At 51.8% G+C, this 20278-nt stretch overlaps 1 protein-coding gene across 6 annotated transcripts in view; it reads right to left on the bottom strand.

Annotated features, from left to right (window-relative positions):
* Positions 1-4384: 4384 nt before the first annotated feature.
* Positions 4385-20278, bottom strand: part of IQSEC2 (IQ motif and Sec7 domain ArfGEF 2) — a 78820-nt gene continuing 62926 nt past the window's right edge. For 5 of the 6 annotated variants that reach the window (XM_038587489.1, XM_038587488.1, XM_038587490.1 and 2 more), the window contains 11 exons: positions 18803-19698; positions 17185-17346; positions 16580-16702; positions 15422-15588; positions 12864-13003; positions 11354-11479; positions 9024-9123; positions 8302-8463; positions 6587-6760; positions 6046-6095; positions 4385-5448 (listed from right to left, as the gene is read on the bottom strand). In XM_038587489.1, coding sequence (XP_038443417.1) covers positions 4483-5448; positions 6046-6095; positions 6587-6760; positions 8302-8463; positions 9024-9123; positions 11354-11479; positions 12864-13003; positions 15422-15588; positions 16580-16702; positions 17185-17346; positions 18803-19698 — 3066 coding nt within the window. In that variant the 3' untranslated portion in view covers positions 4385-4482. The remainder of the gene's footprint in view (positions 5449-6045; positions 6096-6586; positions 6761-8301; positions 8464-9023; positions 9124-11353; positions 11480-12863; positions 13004-15421; positions 15589-16579; positions 16703-17184; positions 17347-18802; positions 19699-20278) is intronic. The other variant, XM_038587493.1, reaches the window with a different exon arrangement.

A 20278-nucleotide genomic window follows, 5' to 3' on the forward strand; every position in this document is an offset into this window, starting at 1 on the left:
ATCATAATAAAGAATGATACTAATGTGTTATAACCCATTGAATACTATAGACAATCAAGAGTCCACAAGGATATAAACAAATACTTGTAGAAGAAGGGAAAGTTCTCCCTTAGAGTGGAAAGCCAACTAATCCATGTCAAAAGAATGATGGCATTTGAAAATCACCACTTGGCAACCTGGAGAATCATCAGTGAATACTCAAACTGGTGGGTGCAAGTTTGAGGAGAACGGGATATTTATATGATGTCGATGTAGCTCTCCACAAGATGCTCATTTATTACAAAGAGGAAAACAGTAACTGTGCAATGGGGACACTAGGTCTAGTTCAATGTGTCACCGGGTCTTACTTAGGTCCTCATGAGGCTCAGGTGAAAAAACGTATTGGCAACAGAGGAATGAGGGTATGCTGCCTGCCAGCCACTGTGCTTCAGGATATGCCAGGCCTACCACCTGGGCTTCCCTCTCTCATTCCTTCCTCACTATGCCACTAACACATCACACACTCACACCCCTCCAGGCGTTTGTATACACTGTTCCCTCTGACAGATGCCCTTCCTTATCAGGGTAATTCCTATTCACCTTTGAAGACTCGGCTAAAGGGGCAGTTCCTTCCTTGCCTGCCCATCACCCACCCCAAGCTGGGTTTTCCCTCTTCTTTGCACCCCCTCATCCATGCTGTGCTCCCTTCTGGGCCTGTACTTGTTATACCACATGGACATTATCCCCGCCAGGCTGTTCACTCCTGAAGGTCTTGTTCTGCTCTAATATGGTAGCCACTATCCACACGTGGCTATTTATATTTAAATTTAAAAACTCAGGTCCTATGTTGCTGTAGCCACATTTCAAGTGCCCAAGAGCCACATGTGCTAGGGGGTATTGTACTGGACAGTGCAAATACAGGACATTTCCATCATCACATAAAGACTTATTGGACAATGCTAGTCTAGGACAAAGAATGCTGTGAGAGTCTAGGACCTTTGTCTTTTGTTGTGTGTTGTCTGTTGCCATCTACATTCCCAAAGAGATTGGCAGTAGAACCTTTGATAGCCGGACAGCCACTGGGCTTCTTGTCTTCAGGCCCTCAAACAAATGGGGAGGTGAGGAGCAGAATTACCCCTCCACAGTCTGGATGGTGAGGCTCCGGGGAGTGGGGGTGGGAGGGTGAGGGTGCAGGGTCAGGAACAGCCCAGTGCTGATGCTGCAATGAGGAGGGAACAGGAGAACATAGGCAAGAGCTGAAGGAGGCATGAAGAGGTCCCAGGGGGCCCAGAAGCTTGGGACACAGGTTGCACCAATCAGTAAATCAACCAATTCAAAGGTACCTGACTCTAGAAAGAACTATATATTCATTTGAATCAACAAAATTTCAGCGTCATCTGTGCTGGGCAATGCTCTGGACAGCGATGATTCAGACCATCGTCGCTCTTGAGCCACTTATATGGCCTGGTGGGGGAGAAAGATAACGAAAGATCTCAGAGGATGTAATCAAGGGCCCATTTTGTGAGGGATGGGTTTTTTAAAGCCCATCTCACAAGAATGAGAAACTCTTCATCAGGGATGTTGGGGGGAGCCCCTTTGGTGGGGGTGCAGGGAGGCACAGGTAAAATACAGAACTGGGAAATTACACACAGGCCTTCTCAGGGAACAGTGAGTGGGTGGTCAAAGTGTGAGTGAGGAAAGAGGATGAGGAGATCAATTGGGGCCCTGCGGTGGAGGACCTCCAATGTCAAGACAAGGAGTTTGCATTAGTTTCTGTAGGTGGCAGAGAACAGCTTACTGTGTGTCCGGCAGGAGGGAAGCATTTCACATGCATCTATTATCAGTTTCCCTACAAGATTATTATCCCTGTCTTACAAGTGAAAGACCCAGCTCAGAAGGGCTAGGTAACTTGCCAAAGGCAACATAGTCGGATATGTGACTGAGCCTGGATTTGAGTGCAAAAGGCTCAGCCTTGGGGAGACAAAACCGGCATCTGGCATCACCTTGAAGGTGGGAGAAGGGGGAGCAACCAAAGGCAGTCCAGCTTGGCCCACCAGGGAAGAAACCAACCAAAAAAAATACTTATTGGATTTCATTCTGGCACCTCTGTATCTAAGCTCTTCAAAAGCTCAGAGTGGGTCCCCGAGGAGGCATCAAGTGGCTAGACAGTCCCAGCTGCTTCTTCCATTCGAATGTGCAGGCAAAGAGGCAAACTGAGCCACTGTCCAAGCTGCTAAAGAGTGGGGCCATCCAAACCATTCCCTAGAAGGCACCAAAAATGTTTACTGACTGCTGCTTCTGGGGACCCTGCTGAGCCCAACCAAGAGCCAATGCTCTGCCCCCATTTCTCCTGTGCTCCCCAGGATATAACTAGTAGGGTTGGAAACATGTTCATTTCCTAGGGAGGCAGTTTGGAGGGCTGGACAGTAGCCTGGCCTAGAACTCAGGAACCCTTGTTCTGACTTGTATAGCCTTGGAAAAGACCTTTCCTTTCTCTGGACTTGTCCCCTGCCTTGTAAACTGAAGAGAATCCAGCTATTTGTTATCTGAGGACCTAAGTGGATACACATAAGAGCTCTTATAATGTATCTAGCCTCTGGATGCCTGGCCCAGGTCACCTACTACCCCCGTTGTTACGCTGCCGGACCTCCCTCTCAAGGACAGAAACATGGCTTGCTGTGGAGGGTGGGGAGTGCCCCAGGGTAAAGCCAGGCCAGCCACAGGAAGGGTAAGCATAGATGGCACAAGAGCAGAAGGAAGTCTCCGACCTGTGAAAGGAAGAGCAGGGAAGTAACTTCCCGAGCACCTACTCCATGCTTTTGGCTTGACATTCATCCGTCCCTGCATGTCATCATCCCAACTCCACGTGGCAACGGCTTATCACCTTTGATTTTAAAGTAAGAAGACTGAGACTGAGAGGGTGCTCTTCCCAAGTGTGCATGCCTCAGAAGGGAAAGCTTCAGGATTTGAACTGGATCAACTCCAGAGCCCACATCCTTGCTGCTGTCACCTGGGCAGCTAATGAGCTGAGACAGGGAAACCTCCCTCTTCCCCACCTCCCACCCAACCAAGGCATTTCACCCACCCAGCTGCCTGAGCTGCTACCCTTAGCTCCTTACCTCTCTGGGCTAAGGCCTCTTTCTCCATGGGCTCCACCCAGGGGGAAGGGGCATAAGTAGGAGGCAGAGGCGGGAGGTGAGCACAAGGTCTTTTATGAGGCATCAAATATACATTCTTATATACAAGGAGGAAAAAAGACAATGCCTGAACCCCAGCTCCTCTCCATACAGCCCCTCCGGCTGCTGCCCTCCCCCACCCCAAGCCCCTGGGTCCTTGGACCTTCATACAGCCAGGCTCTGTCTGTCTGTACTGCAGCCCACTGTGGAGGGGGGAGAGGGAGGCAGGAGCTGAGAAAGGAGCTGGATATGCAGGGCAAGAAGAGGAGCTGGGGTTTGTAAAAAATATATTTATAATAAATAAACAGGGCTGTAAAGGGGCTGGAGAGGCAGCAGACATTTTGATGGACAGAAGGACTCAGGCATCCTGGCTCCCAACCCCTGCTCTGATGGCTTCAATCTGCCTCAGGAAGGAACATCATGGGCTTATGGTGGCCCTCTGGGAGCCTCTCTCCCCAGGGCTGATGCAGGGTGCCCTGCCCCAGCGAGGTGTATGTGGGCAAGATCTATAAAGTGCATTGTCTTCAGTTGTAGACGGGGGAGGTATAAGGGAATGGGGGGGCATGCAACATGGGTGAGGGAGGGCAGTGCCCTTCTCATCCTAGACCTGAGCACCCCCCTCCAAAACCTGTCTGGACTTTGATCAAGCTGAAGAGGTCTAGGCTGGGGCCCACTGGAGAGAGGACAGAGGCTGGCTCTGGAGAGGAAGCGTTGCCCCTTGCGGAGGGTGGGGGGAGGCCCCCCCACCCCAGTGTTAGTGGGGGCCCACCCACTGAGTGCACTGATAGCCCCATTCCTCCAGCAGGTGGAGAGACACACGGAGGGATCTAGCCAGGCCCTGAGGTCTGAGAGAGCTGAGCCAGCTAAGGTTTGGCCACAACTCTACAGAGCTCCCTCCTAGGCCCCCATGGCTAGAGGTGCTCTGGGGAAGCCTTCACCCTCACTGCTCCTGACACCTACCTGCCCTTCTCTACCAGCTAGAGCTGACAGGTCGCTCACATTGGTTCTCAGGCCTGAGGCCACCTCAGGGAGTGGGGAGTGGGTGGGGGAGTGGAGAGAGGAAAAACAAAAAGGTCAAGGATCTCCGAAAGGTCCTCACCACTCCCCAGAGCTTGAGAGCCCTGTGTCCAGGCTTTAAGTGGCAAAGATCCTTGAATCTGGAAGGAAACCCCATGGCAACTGTTGGGGGTTAGAGGAAGGGTGCCGAGACAGGGAGGAAGTGGGGAGGAGGACATCTCTATGTGTATATATATTTTGGAAAAACCAGGGAATCTCTTGTAGAATCCCCAGACCTCCCTGGGCCCCAGCTCACTCCCTCCATTCATCATCAGACCACGGTGCTGATCCGGCTTGGCTTGGCCTTGGGGTTTGCACTGGGTGGGTTGGCCGTGCCAGGGGGCCCAGAGGCGTGCAGTGGGCCATGGGGGGAGGTGGGTGGCAAGGGCGAGTGTGGGGTGTGGGGGGAGGGTGGGGGCAGGGGTGGGTAGGAAGGGTGGGGCGGGATGGGTGAGTGCGGTGACAAGGGTGACTGGGGGTGGTGAGGGTGGGAATAGGAGCCTCCTGGTGGCCGGGATCCAGGGCCCCCAGTGGCCCCTGCTGCTGGCATCATCTGTGGGTGGTGGCTGAAGATGAAGTGCTTGGGGCCCTGTTTGTGGGCTGGAGGGTGCTGGGGGGCAGGACTGTACAGAGGCAATGGGGATGTGGGCTGGTGCAGGGGGTGGCGGCCATGTGGAGCAAACTGAGGGTGTCCTCCAGCCCCCCGTCTGGGCACCCTGCCTGGCCGGCCCAAGGTATAGTGCTGGGGGCCTGGGACTGGGCCGTGGGCGTGGAAGTGGCGATGTGGCCCCACAGGTGGGGCCGAGGCGGGAGGTGGTGGAATGGAGCCCAGCTGGGGCAGGGGTGGGGGCTGCTGAGGAGGTGGGGGGAGAGGAGGTTGCTGGGGTGGGAGGTAGGGTGGTGGGGCAGGGCCTGGTCCTTGGCAATATTGGGCATGCAGGGCCTGGAGCTTGGACTGCCCATCAGGTAGCACTCCCAGGCCACCATGGCTATGACCGTGGTGGTGGTGGTGGTGGTGGTGGTGGGTGGAAGAAGCAGATGAAGAGGAGGCAGAAGCCTGGCCTGTTGGCGGCGGTGGCATCTGGAAGGGCCCCTTGCCCCGCTTGCTTCCAAACAGGGAGCCCAGGAAGGATGAGGAGTTGGAGACGGGCCTCTGGCTCTTGTACTCCTCTGGCGGCGGGGGTGGGGGCGGAGGTGGCATCCTCTGGTGAGGGCGTGGACTGCTAATAACAGACCCCTGGAAGCGGGGAGGGGGGGAAAGTCAGGCCAGTCTAGACTTCCTAAATGCCCAACCCTAAACTCCACCCGGCCCCTGGGGGTCTGGAGCTGGGGAGACAGGAACCCCCAGGGCATCATGAAAACCAATAGTGGTCCTATACTTTGTACACAGAGCTCCCCAGCTTGCAGAACTCTGCTGTCACATCTACTATCTCATCTGAGCCTCCACTGGGAGAGGAAGAAGTAATCCCTCTTCATCATCCCCATTTTGCAGGCAGGGAGAGTGTCAGGCCCCGAGAGAGAGACACAGATTGACCTGCCCCGGCTCAAAGGGCAGGGACTTGGAGGTGAGAGCTTCTCATGGCTCAACTCCAAGGACAGCTCTACTCGGAGCAGCCCTGGGATTGAGCGGGGCTAGGGAGAGTGGAAAAAAGACTGAGAGACAGGCAGAGTGAGGACAGACAGAGTTGACAGATAGAGAGTGGGTGGCCGGGAGAGGCAGCTTCAGGGTTCCCGTCAGGGAAGAGGGGGAAGCAACAGGTCCCCTCCTCCTCTGGGGCTCCATGGCAGGGCAGGGCTCATGCAGAGGACATGTGGGGCAGGAGCTGGCACTTACTTCGATGGTGCTGTCCAGCGATCCCACGCTGTTACGCCGCCCCCGCTTCCCTGCACCCATAAGCAAGGAGCCCAGCGTCAGAGCAGCAACCCCCTCTCCCCACCCTGCTGGGCTCCAGAGCTGGGCACCAGGCCTGGGCCCCTCCCGGAGATAGACACCCCTATTCCCTTTTCCCCATTGAAGAGGGGAAGGCAGGGAGGAGGAGAGATGGAGGAGGAGGAGGAGGAGTGAGAGGAGGAAAAGATGGAGGAGGAAAGGTGGTGCTGGAGAGATAGAAGAGGAGAGGAGAGGTGGAGCAGCAAGAGAGAGGAGCTAAGACTGTGGCCCCGCTTCACACTCCCTGGCCCAAACTCTGGGCTCAACCTGATCTGACCTGGCTCCCAGGCCCCCCTGCGGTGCAGCGCCCAGGGCTCTGGATGAAGGCAGGCAGGGTGCGTGCATGTATGGCAGGTGCAGGGAAGGCTGGAGGCCAGTGAGAGGAGGCAGAGAGGACACCCGGTCCCACATCTCCTTGGCCAGGGCAGGGGCCCCAAACACTTGCCTGCGTCAGAGAGGTCTCGCAGGGAACTGCTGAGTGCGCCCCGTTTGAGCCCATCGCCTGCCCCATATGTGTCCTCCAGGCTGCTGCGGGCCAGAGTGCCATTGACTGAGTCCTTGGCCCCTCCAGGCTGTGAGGCGTTAGGCCGCATCATACCTTTCTGCTTCTCTAGCTCCGCTGGGGTAGTCGGGGAGACAGGGAGAGAGGGTCAGGAACAGGAGTTAAAGGCCACCCAACTGCCCCCAGCCCTCCATGAACCTTCCCGCTCTGTCTCCAGGCCTCCTGCTTTGCCCCCTGGACATTCAGCACATTCCCTCCCACTTCAGCTCCATCTCTGAAGCCCCCCATAGTGCCCAGCCCTGTTTTGCACCATCTCCCCTAGCTCTAGCTGGGTTTTCCCTCTGTTCCTCCTATTCCCCCCCTTTCCTCTGGCAACTTCTGGTTCCTGGCTTCCCTGCCCACTCTCATTCTAGTCTCCCAAACCACCCCTACCCTTCAAAACAAAGCTTCAGAGCTGTTGGTCACACCAGGGGTAGGAAGAATCTTCTAGATTATGGCAAAGGGCAAGCATTCCAAAGTCTGCTCAGTTCTCAGAGCAGAGGGCTCCTGGAAAGACAGGAGCAGGAAACCAAAAGGAATGCAATCCTCTGTTATGTGCCAGCAGTATGCTGGGTGCTATGCATACTTGATCTTGCTCAATCTCACAACAGTTCAGAGGTAAGCACCACCATCCACAGTTTTCAGATAAAGAAACTGAGAGTCCAAGAATACATAGAGTTTGCCCAGGGTCATACGGCTGGAAGGCGGGGAGCCAATACTCTGGAAGCAGGTCTGCCTGAGTCCAGAGCCTGAGCTCCCCAGCCTCTTTATACCCTCATTTCCTGGAGGAGGTCATGGAGACTTCTGTCTGCGGCCTTCCCCCTCATCTTGGTATGCTCACCCCTCTCTGAATATCCCCTGAGTCTCAAGGATCTGGTCTCAAGGAACTGAAATGTGTGACCCTGCTTTGCTGAGGAGAAGAGTAGACCCTGGAACCATGATGAGCTCACTGAGCAGCTGTCCACTGCCTTAGTTTCTCTCTCTGTGTCTGCCTGCCCCTTTATCCTCAACACCATGTTACTTAACTGTTGCTTATCCTGGAGAAGAGAAAACTTGGAGGGCACTGAGTGGAATGAGATGTAATCACCACTTTCCATTATATATGCTTTAAGTGACTTGATGTGGCTTCTGGTGGCCAGAAGGATGGGCAATGAGGACACTGCTCAGGAACCTGAATGTGAGAAGAGGACACCCTGTCTCCCTTACCTCACTGAATCTCCACAACTCTGTGAAGGAGATTTCATTTTTCCAATGTCATGTATGAAGAAATTGGGGCTCGGGGAGTCAGGCAACTTGTCCCCGTTTATCTAAATAATAAGTAGCATACCTGGGATCTGAAACTAGAGTCCTACCTCTGGTACCCTGATTCTTCTCCCTGCTGCCTTTCAAGAGAAGGAGTTGATTCATAATTAGGGCTTGGAATAATAATCTGCAGTTCAGAGGTAATGAGCCCCTTGTCACTGAAGGTATTCAAGCAGAGGCTGAAAGGCTCCTAGAATGAGGGTAGGAAGGTTGGACAAGCTAACCCTCAACTCTGAGATTCTCAGAGGACAGGATTCTTGGTGTCTGTGGGATACTGTGTCAGGGAAAGGGGAAAGAGGCGTGGCTGCAATACTCACACTCCACGCGGTATTTCTCCATCTCCTGAACCTCAGCGATGGACTCACGCAAGTCAGAAGTGAAGCGCAGCCGGTCCTGGAGGCTGGGGGCATTGAAGATGATGAGGACTTTGCGCTCCCCGCCAGGTACTGCAGACAGCAACTTGATCCCAAACTGGTAATCTGCGGGGAAGCGGGAGGTCGGGCACCTTCGTCAGGATGGAAGCAAAATGGCTCATATGTGAACGCATTTTTCTCAATTCCATCTTCCTCTCCTGCTCCAGCATCTTCAGTGGCTCCCCTTTGCCCCCCCAAGCCCCCCCAAGTTCCTGGTAGTTATGGCCCCATTACTTCCTCTATTCCAGATATAAAGGCAAAGTGAACCCTAGCTGCTCTCTCGAACCCCTTCCTTCACACCTCTGCCTCTACTCACATTGCTTGTGCTGCCACCCCACAAAGCTCCACTGGCTCAGTCCTGCAAAGCACAGTGTGATCACCATCTCTTCGGCCCACCGGAAAACATACACACCACAGCTCTCTGCCAGACCACGAGCTCCCCAGGGCACAGACCCAAATTATACCTCACCCTGGCCTGCCCTGCCATCCTAGGACCAAGTAGGTGCTTTGGAGACCTTGGTCCAGTTGTAAAGGACTCCAAAAACTGGAGATTGGTATGGATGAAGGATGAGTACAGGGGCTATAGCATAGACTTTGGGGATGCTGGGATCCAAGGAAGGACTCACATGAATTCTGGAAGAGCTGCATGTGCATTTCCACGAGAGGAAAGGACTGACGGAAGCTGTACGTCACCAAGATCTTCTTCTTCTGGAAAATTTTGGTGACCTTTGGCAGGGGGGCGGGAAAAAGACAAAAGGCAGAGTTTGGGGTGAGGAATTTCCATATGACACCTATTTCTTACAGCCGCCCTCCTCTCCCACTGCCACTAACACACACACACACACACACACACACAAACACACAAACACTCATACCCACAAATTGGGAAAAACTGAAGCTTAAGGAGCAGACGGGGAGAAAACGCAAGTTCCTGATGTAATGACGCATAACAGGCATTTACGATTTTTATAGGAGGTAACTGAAGGCTGTTCTCTCCAGAAAGTCTGTTCTACCTAACACCTCTCACAGACTCCCCCATCCTGCCCCCCACTTTTTAAAAACGATTTCATTTATTTATTTGAAAAAGAGAATGAATGGGAGGGAGGGGCAGAGGGAGAAGGAGAAGCAGACTACTTGCTAAGCCGGGAGCCTGATGAGCCTGATGAGCCTGATGGGGGGGCTTGATTCCTGGACTCTAGTCCAGACGCAGACCCTTCACCGACTGAGCCACCTAGGTGCCCCCCCTCCCCTTTTTGGAACTTGAGAGTGCTGCTTCAGTGCCTTTCACCAAGAGGCTTTAGGTGAGCACTCTGAGGGTGGATTGCCCCCTGCTGGACCAGAAGTGCCAAGAGGAGTCTCGTTTTCCTGTCTCTTGCTCACCCTTCCCACCCCCCCCACGCCCCCACCCCCCCCACCCCACCCCCACCCCACCCCCCCACCCCCAACCCAGCAAAACAATGGTAAATGCCAAGGAATGGATGTCTTGAGTCTTCCTCTCTCAATACCCCAAGGTCTTTACCAAGTACTTGAGCACGTACTTGAGCACTCTAGATTCAACCACCATAGGCTGTGAACATCTCAAACAGTCTACAAGTAGTGTTTAAAAGCAAAGTATTTCATTTCAGGATGGTTACAGTGCATGGTTATGCAAAGCATTTTTTTTCTTTTCTTTCCTTTTTTTTTAGTCCTGAGAACAAGGACTGAGTCTCATTCATCTCTGGGAACCCAGTGCCTAGTATGGGGCTGGACACACACAGGTGTCAGTATGTGACAGGTACTGAGACATTTACTCAGCAGCTGTGTGGACCAATCATTCCTCTGGGTTAGGTTCTTCCACATCCAACTTCTTAACTCCATCCTCATGGCAACCCCATGAGAGAGGGATTAGCCCCACTTCACAGAGGAGGAAATTAAGGCTTAGCAAAAGCATCAGAGGGGCTTCATCTAAAGTGGCAATTCTCAACCAGGGGCGACTTTGAACCCTGGGGGGATATCTAGCAATGTCTGGAAACAGTTTTGGTTGAAAGAAGTGCTACTGGTATATAGTAGGTAGAGACCAGGGATGCTGCTAAATGTCCTCTGATGCATAGGATAGCCCCTACAACAAAGAGTTATCCCGCCCCAAATGTCAATAATGTTGAAATTGAGAGACCCTGTTCTAAAGCACAGAAGACCACAGAGGTGGGTGGTGGGGGAGACAGGTCACTGTCCTCAAATCCCTGGGAAGCTGTCTCAGAGCAGGAGAACACTTGTTCTCTGTGATTGCAAGGACCCGGGGAAGATGGTTAGTGGAGACTCATTGGGAGACAGTTTCTATCAATCAGAGCTGTCTAACCAGGAAACTGGCTGCCTTAGAGGAAGGCAGCCTTCTCTCTGCAGTCATGCAGGCAGGGGGCCATGCAGGAAACTAGTTCTTGCACCGGGTAAGAGGTTGGACAGGAGGCCCTGAAATTCTTTTCCTACTGGCAGAGTCCTTAAGAGTCCCAGCTCTAAAAGATGTAGTGGTGATGAGCTTGGTTTTAAGAATCACTTCAAGTGTCCTGACCACCCAAAGGTTTCAGAGTGACCCCAGGGTCACAGGTTCACCTCCTTCCAGCCAGCACTCTGGGGTACTGAGATGGATGGGGACGTTTCCTACCACTTCCCAGACTGTAGGTCTGTCAGCTCCCCTGCTCCTCACATTTTCTCCCCTTATGCCACTGTCACTACCTCCAAAAGAACGCAAAAGGTAATAGAGGGGCAGAGGGCCTTATCCAGTGCCTTATCCAGGACTGCACAGATCACATGATAAAGCACCTCACCCACCATGCCTCCACCTGCCAATGTTAGCATGGTTCATACTGGACCCAGGGTCTGAACTTACCACCTCCCCTTCATCTCCACCCCCACATAGGATACCACAAGGTATCCTCATACCACAAGGAGATCACTCATACCACAAGGAGATCACTCATACCACAAGGAGATCATTGAAGAGGAAGACTTCCCGCTGATGCAACCCTAGCCTCTGCGGGCGGTTTGGATCTGGCACCTCATAGAGTTGACAGCAGCAAACCAGTCGACGGTGAGGAAGAGACAAGACCTAGACAGGCATGAAGAAATAGGTGTCAACAAGGCTAGAATACCAGCTTCAGGCCTCTGGCACCTTATCACTCAACCTCAAGAGGAAGTTTACCTCTGATACATATCACTGTCACTCTGACACAAGGAGTCTAAACAACAAAGGCCTAGGCTTGCCTTTGTCCTAATAGCTTTCTCTGTCTGGAATGCCTTTCTTTTCTTTCCTTTTTATTTTTTAAATATTATTTATTTATTCATGAGAAAGAGAGAGAGAGAGAGAGGCAGAGGGAAAAGCAGGTTCCCTGTGGGGAGCCCAATGTGGGACTCAATCCCAGGACCCCAGGATCTCGCCTTGAGCCAAAGGCAGACACTCAGCCACTGAGTCATCCAGGCATCACTGGAATGCCTTTCTTGCCCAGCTCCATATTCCACTCTTCCTCCAAACCCCAGTTCTAGTGTTGTCTCTTCCAAAAAGCTGTTTCTGATTTCCCTGGACTGAAAATGACTTCTCCCTCTTTAAGATTTGATTTATCTATTTGAGAGAGAACGTGCACATGAGTGGGGCGAAGGGGCAGAGGGAGAGGGAGAAGCAGACTCCCTGTGCAGCAGGGAGCCTGATGCAGGGCTTGATCCAGGACCCTGAGATCATGACCCAAACTGAAAGCAGATGCCCAACCAACTGAGCCACCCAGGTGCCGTGACCTTTCCCTCCTTTATGCCCCCTTAGACTAACTATGATGCAGAAGTATTGCGCTGTCTGACACCCCCCACTCCCAGGCTCTGAGTGCCCCCAAGGACAAGACTCTATCTGATTCATATCTATGTCCCTACTCCCTGGTGCATTGCTGGGCTCTGTGGAAAGGCATCTGTAAATGTCTGTTGACCACAAGACTAAAGCGTGTACTTCATTTGGGTTATCAGCTAACTATGAGCTTGGCTCCTCACCTGAGATGGAGAGGCAAAACCAGAGGTGGGAAGGATGCTAGTATTTACACAGCACCCATTATGTGTCTTACAATGTGCTAGATGCGGGCAGCCCCAGTGGCGCAGCGGTTTAGCGCTGCCTGCGACCCAGGGCCTGATCCTGGAGACCCGGGATGGAGTCCCACGTCGGGCTCCCTGCGTGGAGCCTGCTTCTCCCTCTGCCTCTCTCTCTCTCTCTCTCTCTCTCACTCTGTATCTCTCATGAGTAAATAAAATAAAATCTTTAAAAACAAAACAATGTGCTAGATGCATTCCCCTAAGAGCATTGCACTCTGCACCATGACCCCTGAGAACGCATTATCACTCACTCCAGTCAGCAGGAGAGGGGAGTCTGGGGCTCTGAGAGGGCTACTGGCTTACCTACCACTCTGGCAGAAGCCAACCCAAACCCTGTCCCCTCTGTAGCCTCCCAAGGCACTTACTGGTTTTTTGCCCACAATCATGCGCTCCACGGCCTGCACCTGGGACACATGGTCATCATTGGTCCTCAGTTCACGCCCCTGGATACGCTGGTAGATGCCCACCAGGAGGTCTCGGGGGATGTCTTCACCATTGTCAACCCCTGGGTAGGGGAGTAACACAGAGGCATATTGTATAAATGTGGGGAGTGGGTGGTAGTGGTTCTCCACAATACCTCACACCCAGACTCCTGCAGGCAAGCAATGGCTGGGACTGGAGGCAGTGGGCACCCCTCAGTCCCTTAGGACTGGGCCAGAAGAGCTGCTCTTCACCAAGGACTATTGTTCAGCAAACAACTGGATACCCAGTTGCTTTCTTTCCCAGCATGGGGATTTTTTCTAAGCAACTCAGAGCACCTGGGATTAAAATAATCAGGTACTTTTTTTTCCCTTCTAACTGGCAAAAATAGCATTAGATGATATAGCCAGTGTTAGTAAAAGGGCAGGGAAGTGGGCACATATATTAACATAACTGTTTTGGAAGGCAACCTGGCAAAAGCCTAAATATTCTGGGGTTCTTCTTTTAGGAATCTACCCTAAGGAACTGCTCAGAAACAGTGCAGAGATACATGTGCAAGTGCTACTTACCCACAGGAAAACTTTGAAACAACCTAAGTCCTCACAATAGAGGAATAGTCAACTAAAGCTGAATATATCCACTTAATAATTTATAGCTATTAAAAACTTGATGTTTATAAAAAAGCCTGAGAAAATTCCTGGAGCAAAGTAAGTGGAAAGAGCAGGATAAAAATTACATTCACAGCTTAACTGTGATCTTAACTGTATAAAAAGTTACATATGCTGAGGGGGAAAAAAGACTAGAAAACAGCAAAATATCAACCATGGCTGCCTCTAGGCAGCAGAATTCAGGACAATTAAACAAATTTTTTCTCATTTGCTCTATTTCCAAAATTTCTGGGCATGAGCAAGTATTCATTTCGCTTGTTTATTTATTTAATAATTGGAGGGGGAAAGATATACACATACATAATACATATATATATATAAATGTATGTACAAATATATGTATATGCACACATATACATAGAGAGGAAGTACCTCCTCTCCAAATACATATACACATATACAATAATACATGCACACACGTATATATACACATATATGTATGCACACACATGTGTATGCATGTAACCATATGTATGCACACATACACATATACATACAGAGGAGGAGGGAGGGAGAAAGAAAGGGGAGAATGAGTGAATGAACAAATGACTAACAGCAGGAGTCTGGAAGACAGCTCCAGATGGCCTCTGATCTAACTCCCTCCCCCCGAGTCTACCATCCTTCTCCACTCCTGTCTGCTGAGTGAAACCCACTCACTCTTCCCCCTAAATCTTCTGCTAGAGAAACTGTATTCTCCTTTGGAAATGCCACATCTCCTCCTTGGACAGGTGCTAAGGGAACATCCTTCATCACATCATCTTTTTATCTCAGCTGCCAGAGAGCTTAAGCCCAGCAACCGTGCAAAGCCTGTCGGTCAGCCAATTTGTCTCATCTGTTTGTTTTTCCTCAAATCTATTGCTCTCTTTCATTTCTGTTTAAATAATACTAACATCTGTGCCGCTTTTAGTAGGCTGCTCTTTAGTGAGATGACAGGCTTGATATCAACACAATAAACCAAGAAAAAAGGTCAAGGTGACACCTTTCACCTCGCATTTGAGGCCCTCATATATTGATTCCAACTGACCTTTCTGACTAGGTCGTCCACCCCATCTTAATTGTTCTCCCAACAACTTTTCCTACCTCTGTGCCTTTTTATTCTTACTGCTAGGTAAGCCTCCTCTGTTGCTATTCTGTCACATTGTCACATTGTCTATGCCTTGAAGGTCAATCTTAAAAATGAAAATTCTACTTCCTCCAGGAAGTGTATTGAAGGTGGGCTCTCCTACCTCTGAGCTCTGACTGCACTTTCGGCCTATCTGACATCATGATTCACTTATTTATTCTCTTGTGTTGGGTATCTGGTACTATAAGTCAGTCCCACAAACCGGGAGCTCTCTCGGGGCAGGGGCTACGGTGTCCTAAGTCCCCATTGCAGGGCCGGGCACACATGAGGCATTCAGTGTTGGTTGGCTGGCCGTCTGGCTGGCTGATCAAGGGAATCAATAAATGTATGGATGGAGAAGGAGCACAGAGCATAATTAAATGAGCCTTTATGAGCATAAATAAAGAGGAGAGGGGAAGAGGGAGTGATGCGTCAATGCCTGGGTGGATTAGAATAAGCTCTGTAAGAGCCAGGACTTTCATCTCTCACATCCACTGTTGTAACCCCAGAACCCACTCAGTCAGTGTTCAGTGCAGGAATGAGTGGATGGACAAGTATTTGAGTGAATTAATAAGGGAATATGGCAGCTTTGGAGGAAATCAGAGAACATCACAGGTTAATATCCAGGGAGCCTATATGATCTCCCTCCTCCTTCCCCAGCCCACTCCCACCCTGCCCACTCTCCCTTCCAAAGGGAAGGACAGGACAAGCCAACAGGGGGACCTGGGGTCACCTCTCAGGTTCTTGATGAAGTCATCTAGTTTCATCTTGCGTTCAGCCTTGACGCTGGGACTGTACATGTCAGTATTGAGAAGAATGATAGCAAAAGCAAGGATGAAGATGGTGTCTGGATTCCGGAACTGGCGCACGAGGGCTGGGTTACACACACAGTATCGTTGGCTGCAGGGCAGGATCAGGGCCAGGGTCAGGCACCAGTAATCTTCACCTACCCACCATTGCCCCTCTGTCCTGAGTCTGGTGCCACCAACCCTCTCCCCCAAGAAATACTCCCAAGCCTTTTGGGTACAACCTCTTTCTTCAGTTTCCCCAACACTAGTGTGTAAAAATCACAACCACTACCTCTTCGGAGCTCTGCTAGGGGACTTAGGTACCTTGTGTCATGTAATCCTATCAGAATTCTACAAAGTAGCTATTAGCAGCCCCATGTGACAGAGGAAGTAATGAGGCCCAAAGTGAAGAGGTATCTTTCTCAGGGTAATAGAGCTGGTAAATGGTGAAGACAAGATGAAAATCCAGATCTTTCTAACAAGTCAAATCCTTCTCCCATTATGGGCAACAAGTTCTTAGGAATTCTTCTGTTTCTCTGCTAAATACCCCAAAGTGATGGGGCCAGGATTTCTATCCAGGTCTGCCTAATCCCCAAAGCATTAACTCTACTAAGTTAAGGGCATCTGGTCATGAAAGCAAACACCCTTGAGTTCAAGTCCTGGCTCTGCCTCTTACTCACTTTATGACCCTGAGCAAGTTACTTAACCTCTCTAAATTTCTGATTTCTTATCTGCAGCATGGGAATCACAATAAAAGCACCTACCTCACAGGGTTGTTGTGAGCATCCAGAGAAATAATTGTGTAAAGTGCCCAGCTTAGCACCTGATACCTGGTAAGTGCTCAACAAATATTAGCTGTGGCTGCTGTTGTCACCTATTGGATGCCCACGTCCCAGATGCTGAACCAAACACTTTAGGCACGCTACCTCTGATCCTCACAACTGCACAACTGCCTGGCAAGGTAGGATTTATCATTTCCATTTTCTGGTGAGGAAAGTAGGAGGCCCAGAGAGGTAACTTGGAGATGCATACTGTACTGACCCCTCTCCCCATCCCCATCCCACCCCCAATCTTGCTTGGGGAGAGTGGGGAAACAGGCACACCTGAAGGCTTCAATGAGTCGCTCCACTTTCTGGGCCTCGCCTTGAACCCGGATGTGGGACTGGAACTTTCGGAGTGCATCATCCAAATCCATGGAGGAGAAGTCCATCTCATCCACCACACAGCTGAGAAACACAGAAGTGGGTATGGCACTCTCAAGTCCTCTGCAGAAAACCTCTGACCTACCCTGACCTGCCTAAATGGACGGACACCCCCACTGACAAGACTTCCAAAATCTGGACCCATGGTCCCTAGCAGGTCCTTATGAGGAAGGAATGTTCGAAATGGAATCCACCCCCAAAAAGTCAGGGCCAGACTACATGGTTACTCGGGGTCCTTTCCACTGACCCACTCATTTCAGAGACAGGAAAATGGGGGCCCAAAGCAGGGCAGGGGATAAGCCGGGCCACCCAGAAAGACTTTTGGGCATAGAGCCAAGAGAGATGAGAGCTTTTGTGAAGTACAGGGGTACGGGAACAGGAAAGTCTCTTCATCCTGTTTTGTCAAGCTCATCTGAGCACAACAGACCAACTGCCCACTTCCTCCCTCCTGCCCTCCTTTTCCAGGAAGCCCCAGCCCAGTCTCTGCCCCTTCCTGGGGTCCTCACTCCAACACATCTCTGTTGAACTGCTTCTGCCGGTTCCCTAGGAATTCCCCTATCATCTGCCGGCTCAGGCCTTTCCGCTCCAGGATAAAGTGAGCCACTCCCACCGGTGTGTCTGACAGGAAGCCCCGCTCGATCAGATACTGGATACCCTTCTCTGGCTTCCTGCAGAAAGAGGGGAGGTAGATGAGATGGCTGTCCGCCTGGAGCTCCGCCCCCTGTCCCTACTACTTGCACTAACTTGGGGCTCAACCACTGCCTCAGAGAACCAAGACAACTTCCTTGCTATGCAGTCAACTGAATACATAATTTGGTCCAATGCCACCACAGTACAGGTGAGAAAACAGGCCCAGGCAGAGGAAGATACTCTTGCAGAGCTTCCAAATTTCCAAGGTATCCTCAACCCAACTGCCTTCTTTACTGGAGCCACACTACAATGGAAAGAAAATGAAGATCTAATGGGAGGCTGCTATATGCCAGGGGCTTTGATATTCCCAGGGGGCACAGAGGAGTCCCAGGAAAAGGCATGAGCTCCAGGCGAAGCCCTTCTCTCTGGGTCACAGACCCTCAGAATAGGAAGGTGAAGAGGTTACTCTGTCTGCCTCCCACATCCCACTAAGACAAAGTATTACCCAGCCTCTGTGGGTGGTTTGACAGAGAAGATACTCCCTACTTTCCACAAGGCCAAATCTGGGTCTGAACTATCCCATAGTCAGAACCCCAGAGCCTTAGGACGCCACAACGCTGGAATTTGGAAAAGACTTTGGTGCCACCAGAGTCTCAAACCCATTACTTACCAGTTGTATGACACAGGACAACTCCTTTTACTTCTCCAAGCCTCAGTTCTTTTTTATAATATAAACGGGGACACTACTTCCCACCTTACTGAGCTATTGTGAGAAGTAAATACAGGTGGCAGTGTCTCCTAGGCTATAAAGACACAGAGCATTTGCTTTCTAATTATTTTCTGACCAAATGTCACACTTCTACCCCACTCCTAAGCACCTGGCAACAAGATCAGGCACCTAGAAAGAGCTCAATCATGGTTACTGATGACTCCAGCACCCCACCATGCCCCCCAGAACTTCAAACATTACACACCCTGCTAATCAATAGGTGGAAGAACTGAAACCCTAAGGAAGGCACACACCTTGCCCATGGCTGCACACAGAGTTCAGCTGAAGTCAGGTTGGGGCCCAGGGTGCCTGTTACTCAGAGCAGGGCTCTTTATACATCATATTACCTCCCCCACCAAAAAGGGGATGTGGAAGAACCGAGGTTCAGAATCCATCCCTAGAGACGGTGAACTGGGGCCCAGAGAAGGAAGTTACTTGCCCAAGGTCACATAGCCAGTCAGAGGCAGTATGAAGACTAGAACTGCCTCTGACGGGGTGTGTGTGTGTGTGTGTGTGTGTGTGTGTGCGCGGTGGGGAGGGCTTTCTATTCTGCCACCCTGTTGCCAATCCTCTTCCCTGAAAAGCTGGGGAGAAGCCCCATCCATGAAATAAGAGGACAGCAAGGGGAAGCAGGATCTCTGCTTGGAGTTCAGCACCCCCGCCCCAGTCAAAGCACCCCCAGCAGGGTAGAAACAGGTGCGGAGGCAGGATCAGGGAGCACGTACTTATTAAACAGGTTGAGGCCAATTCTGTAGTGCCGCCTCTGTACCACGTCGTTGTTAAAGGCTGGTGAGTCCCAGCTGTGCCTCGTCTCTCGCTGGTAAGTCTGCTTGCACAGACCTGTGGCAGGAGGCTCCCTCAGGCTGTCTCTCGAAGAGGAACCAGAACTGCAGTTGATGGTCTCATTGGAATTGCTGGAGCTCTCAAGGCTCTCATTATCTCCACCATCAGAGTTCTCGCCTGCTGCCTCGCACTTCCCCAACCTCCGACCCCCAGCCACACCACTGGGTCCAGTGCCACTGCTGGGGGCTGGTGGCAGGGGCCCTGGTGGGGCTGGGGCTGGGCCCTCCGGGGCTGGGTAGTGGCGGTGGGGGATTGGGGCCCTGCCTGGTGGCCCCTTGTGCTTCAGGGTCCCATGGGGGCTGCAGCCGTCAGCCTCGTACACCAGCTGGCGGTGGACAGAGCCGCGATCTGAGCGGTCACTCAGGTCCACGGAGCTGTCACTAGGAGGCTCAATGGTAAGCAGGGGAAGGTGAGCGGCCCGCAGCCGGAAATCCCGGCACTCCAAGCACCCGGGACCCCTGCGAGTGGCTTCCTCACGGGCACCATCTTCCCGGGTCCCTGGTGGCACTGGTGGAGTAACTGGCGGGAGAGGGGCTGGTGCCCAGAACTCAGCCCGGCCCTGGGGTGGGGGCTCTGTGCTGGGCAATCGTTCAGGGGATGGTGGGGGAACTGGGTCATCCAGGTAGAGGGGAAGATCACTGAAGGATGTGGCTGAGCTGTCCTCTTGCTGTTCCTTTGACTCCCGCTTCTCCAGTTGGGCTGACCCTGGCTCCTCAGACATGGGCCCTGATGGGTGGCAGTTCAGGGCCTCATCAATGGATTCAGCCAGAGACTTTACCTGTGCAGGAGGAAAGGGGAAGAGGGAAAGGGAGAGAGAGGGAGGAAAGATGTAGGGGAGGAGGGTGGGATGGTGCAAGGGAGGAATGAGGAAGGGAAGGAAGAGGGGAGGGAGCGGAGAGGGAGGGAGGGAGAGAGGAAGGGAGGGAGAAGAGGGGAATCTTCCTAGTGGGTCAGCCAAGAAGAAGGAATTCCCCTCCCCCTCCACAGGTTCTCTGCAGTATATAAAATAGCTCCCAGGGAGCCATTGTGAGCTCACAGGAGCTGTATAATGGCAGTGACAAGGTCCCTTCTCAGATATCTCAATACCTCCTTCATGTCCCTATAGACCCAAGCCAAATGCTGCCTCCACCCTGATTCAATCCACATTTCTTGCCTCTGCCATCCCCCAGGGTAAACCGAAATCCCAGCTTCCTCTGCGGTCCCAGAGTCCTCTGTCTGGTTATGTCTTAGGAAATCTGTAATATTTATCACTTGAAACTCTGAACCATGACTGGCAACCCTGTTTCCCTGTGGTATCTAGCCTCCAAAATGGTCTCTAAAGATCCCTACCTCTTGGGATCCACACCTTTATGTCCCAG

This window comes from Canis lupus, chromosome X (genome assembly GCF_011100685.1).
Source record: "Canis lupus familiaris isolate Mischka breed German Shepherd chromosome X, alternate assembly UU_Cfam_GSD_1.0, whole genome shotgun sequence".
Taxonomy (NCBI): Eukaryota; Metazoa; Chordata; class Mammalia; order Carnivora; family Canidae; genus Canis; species Canis lupus.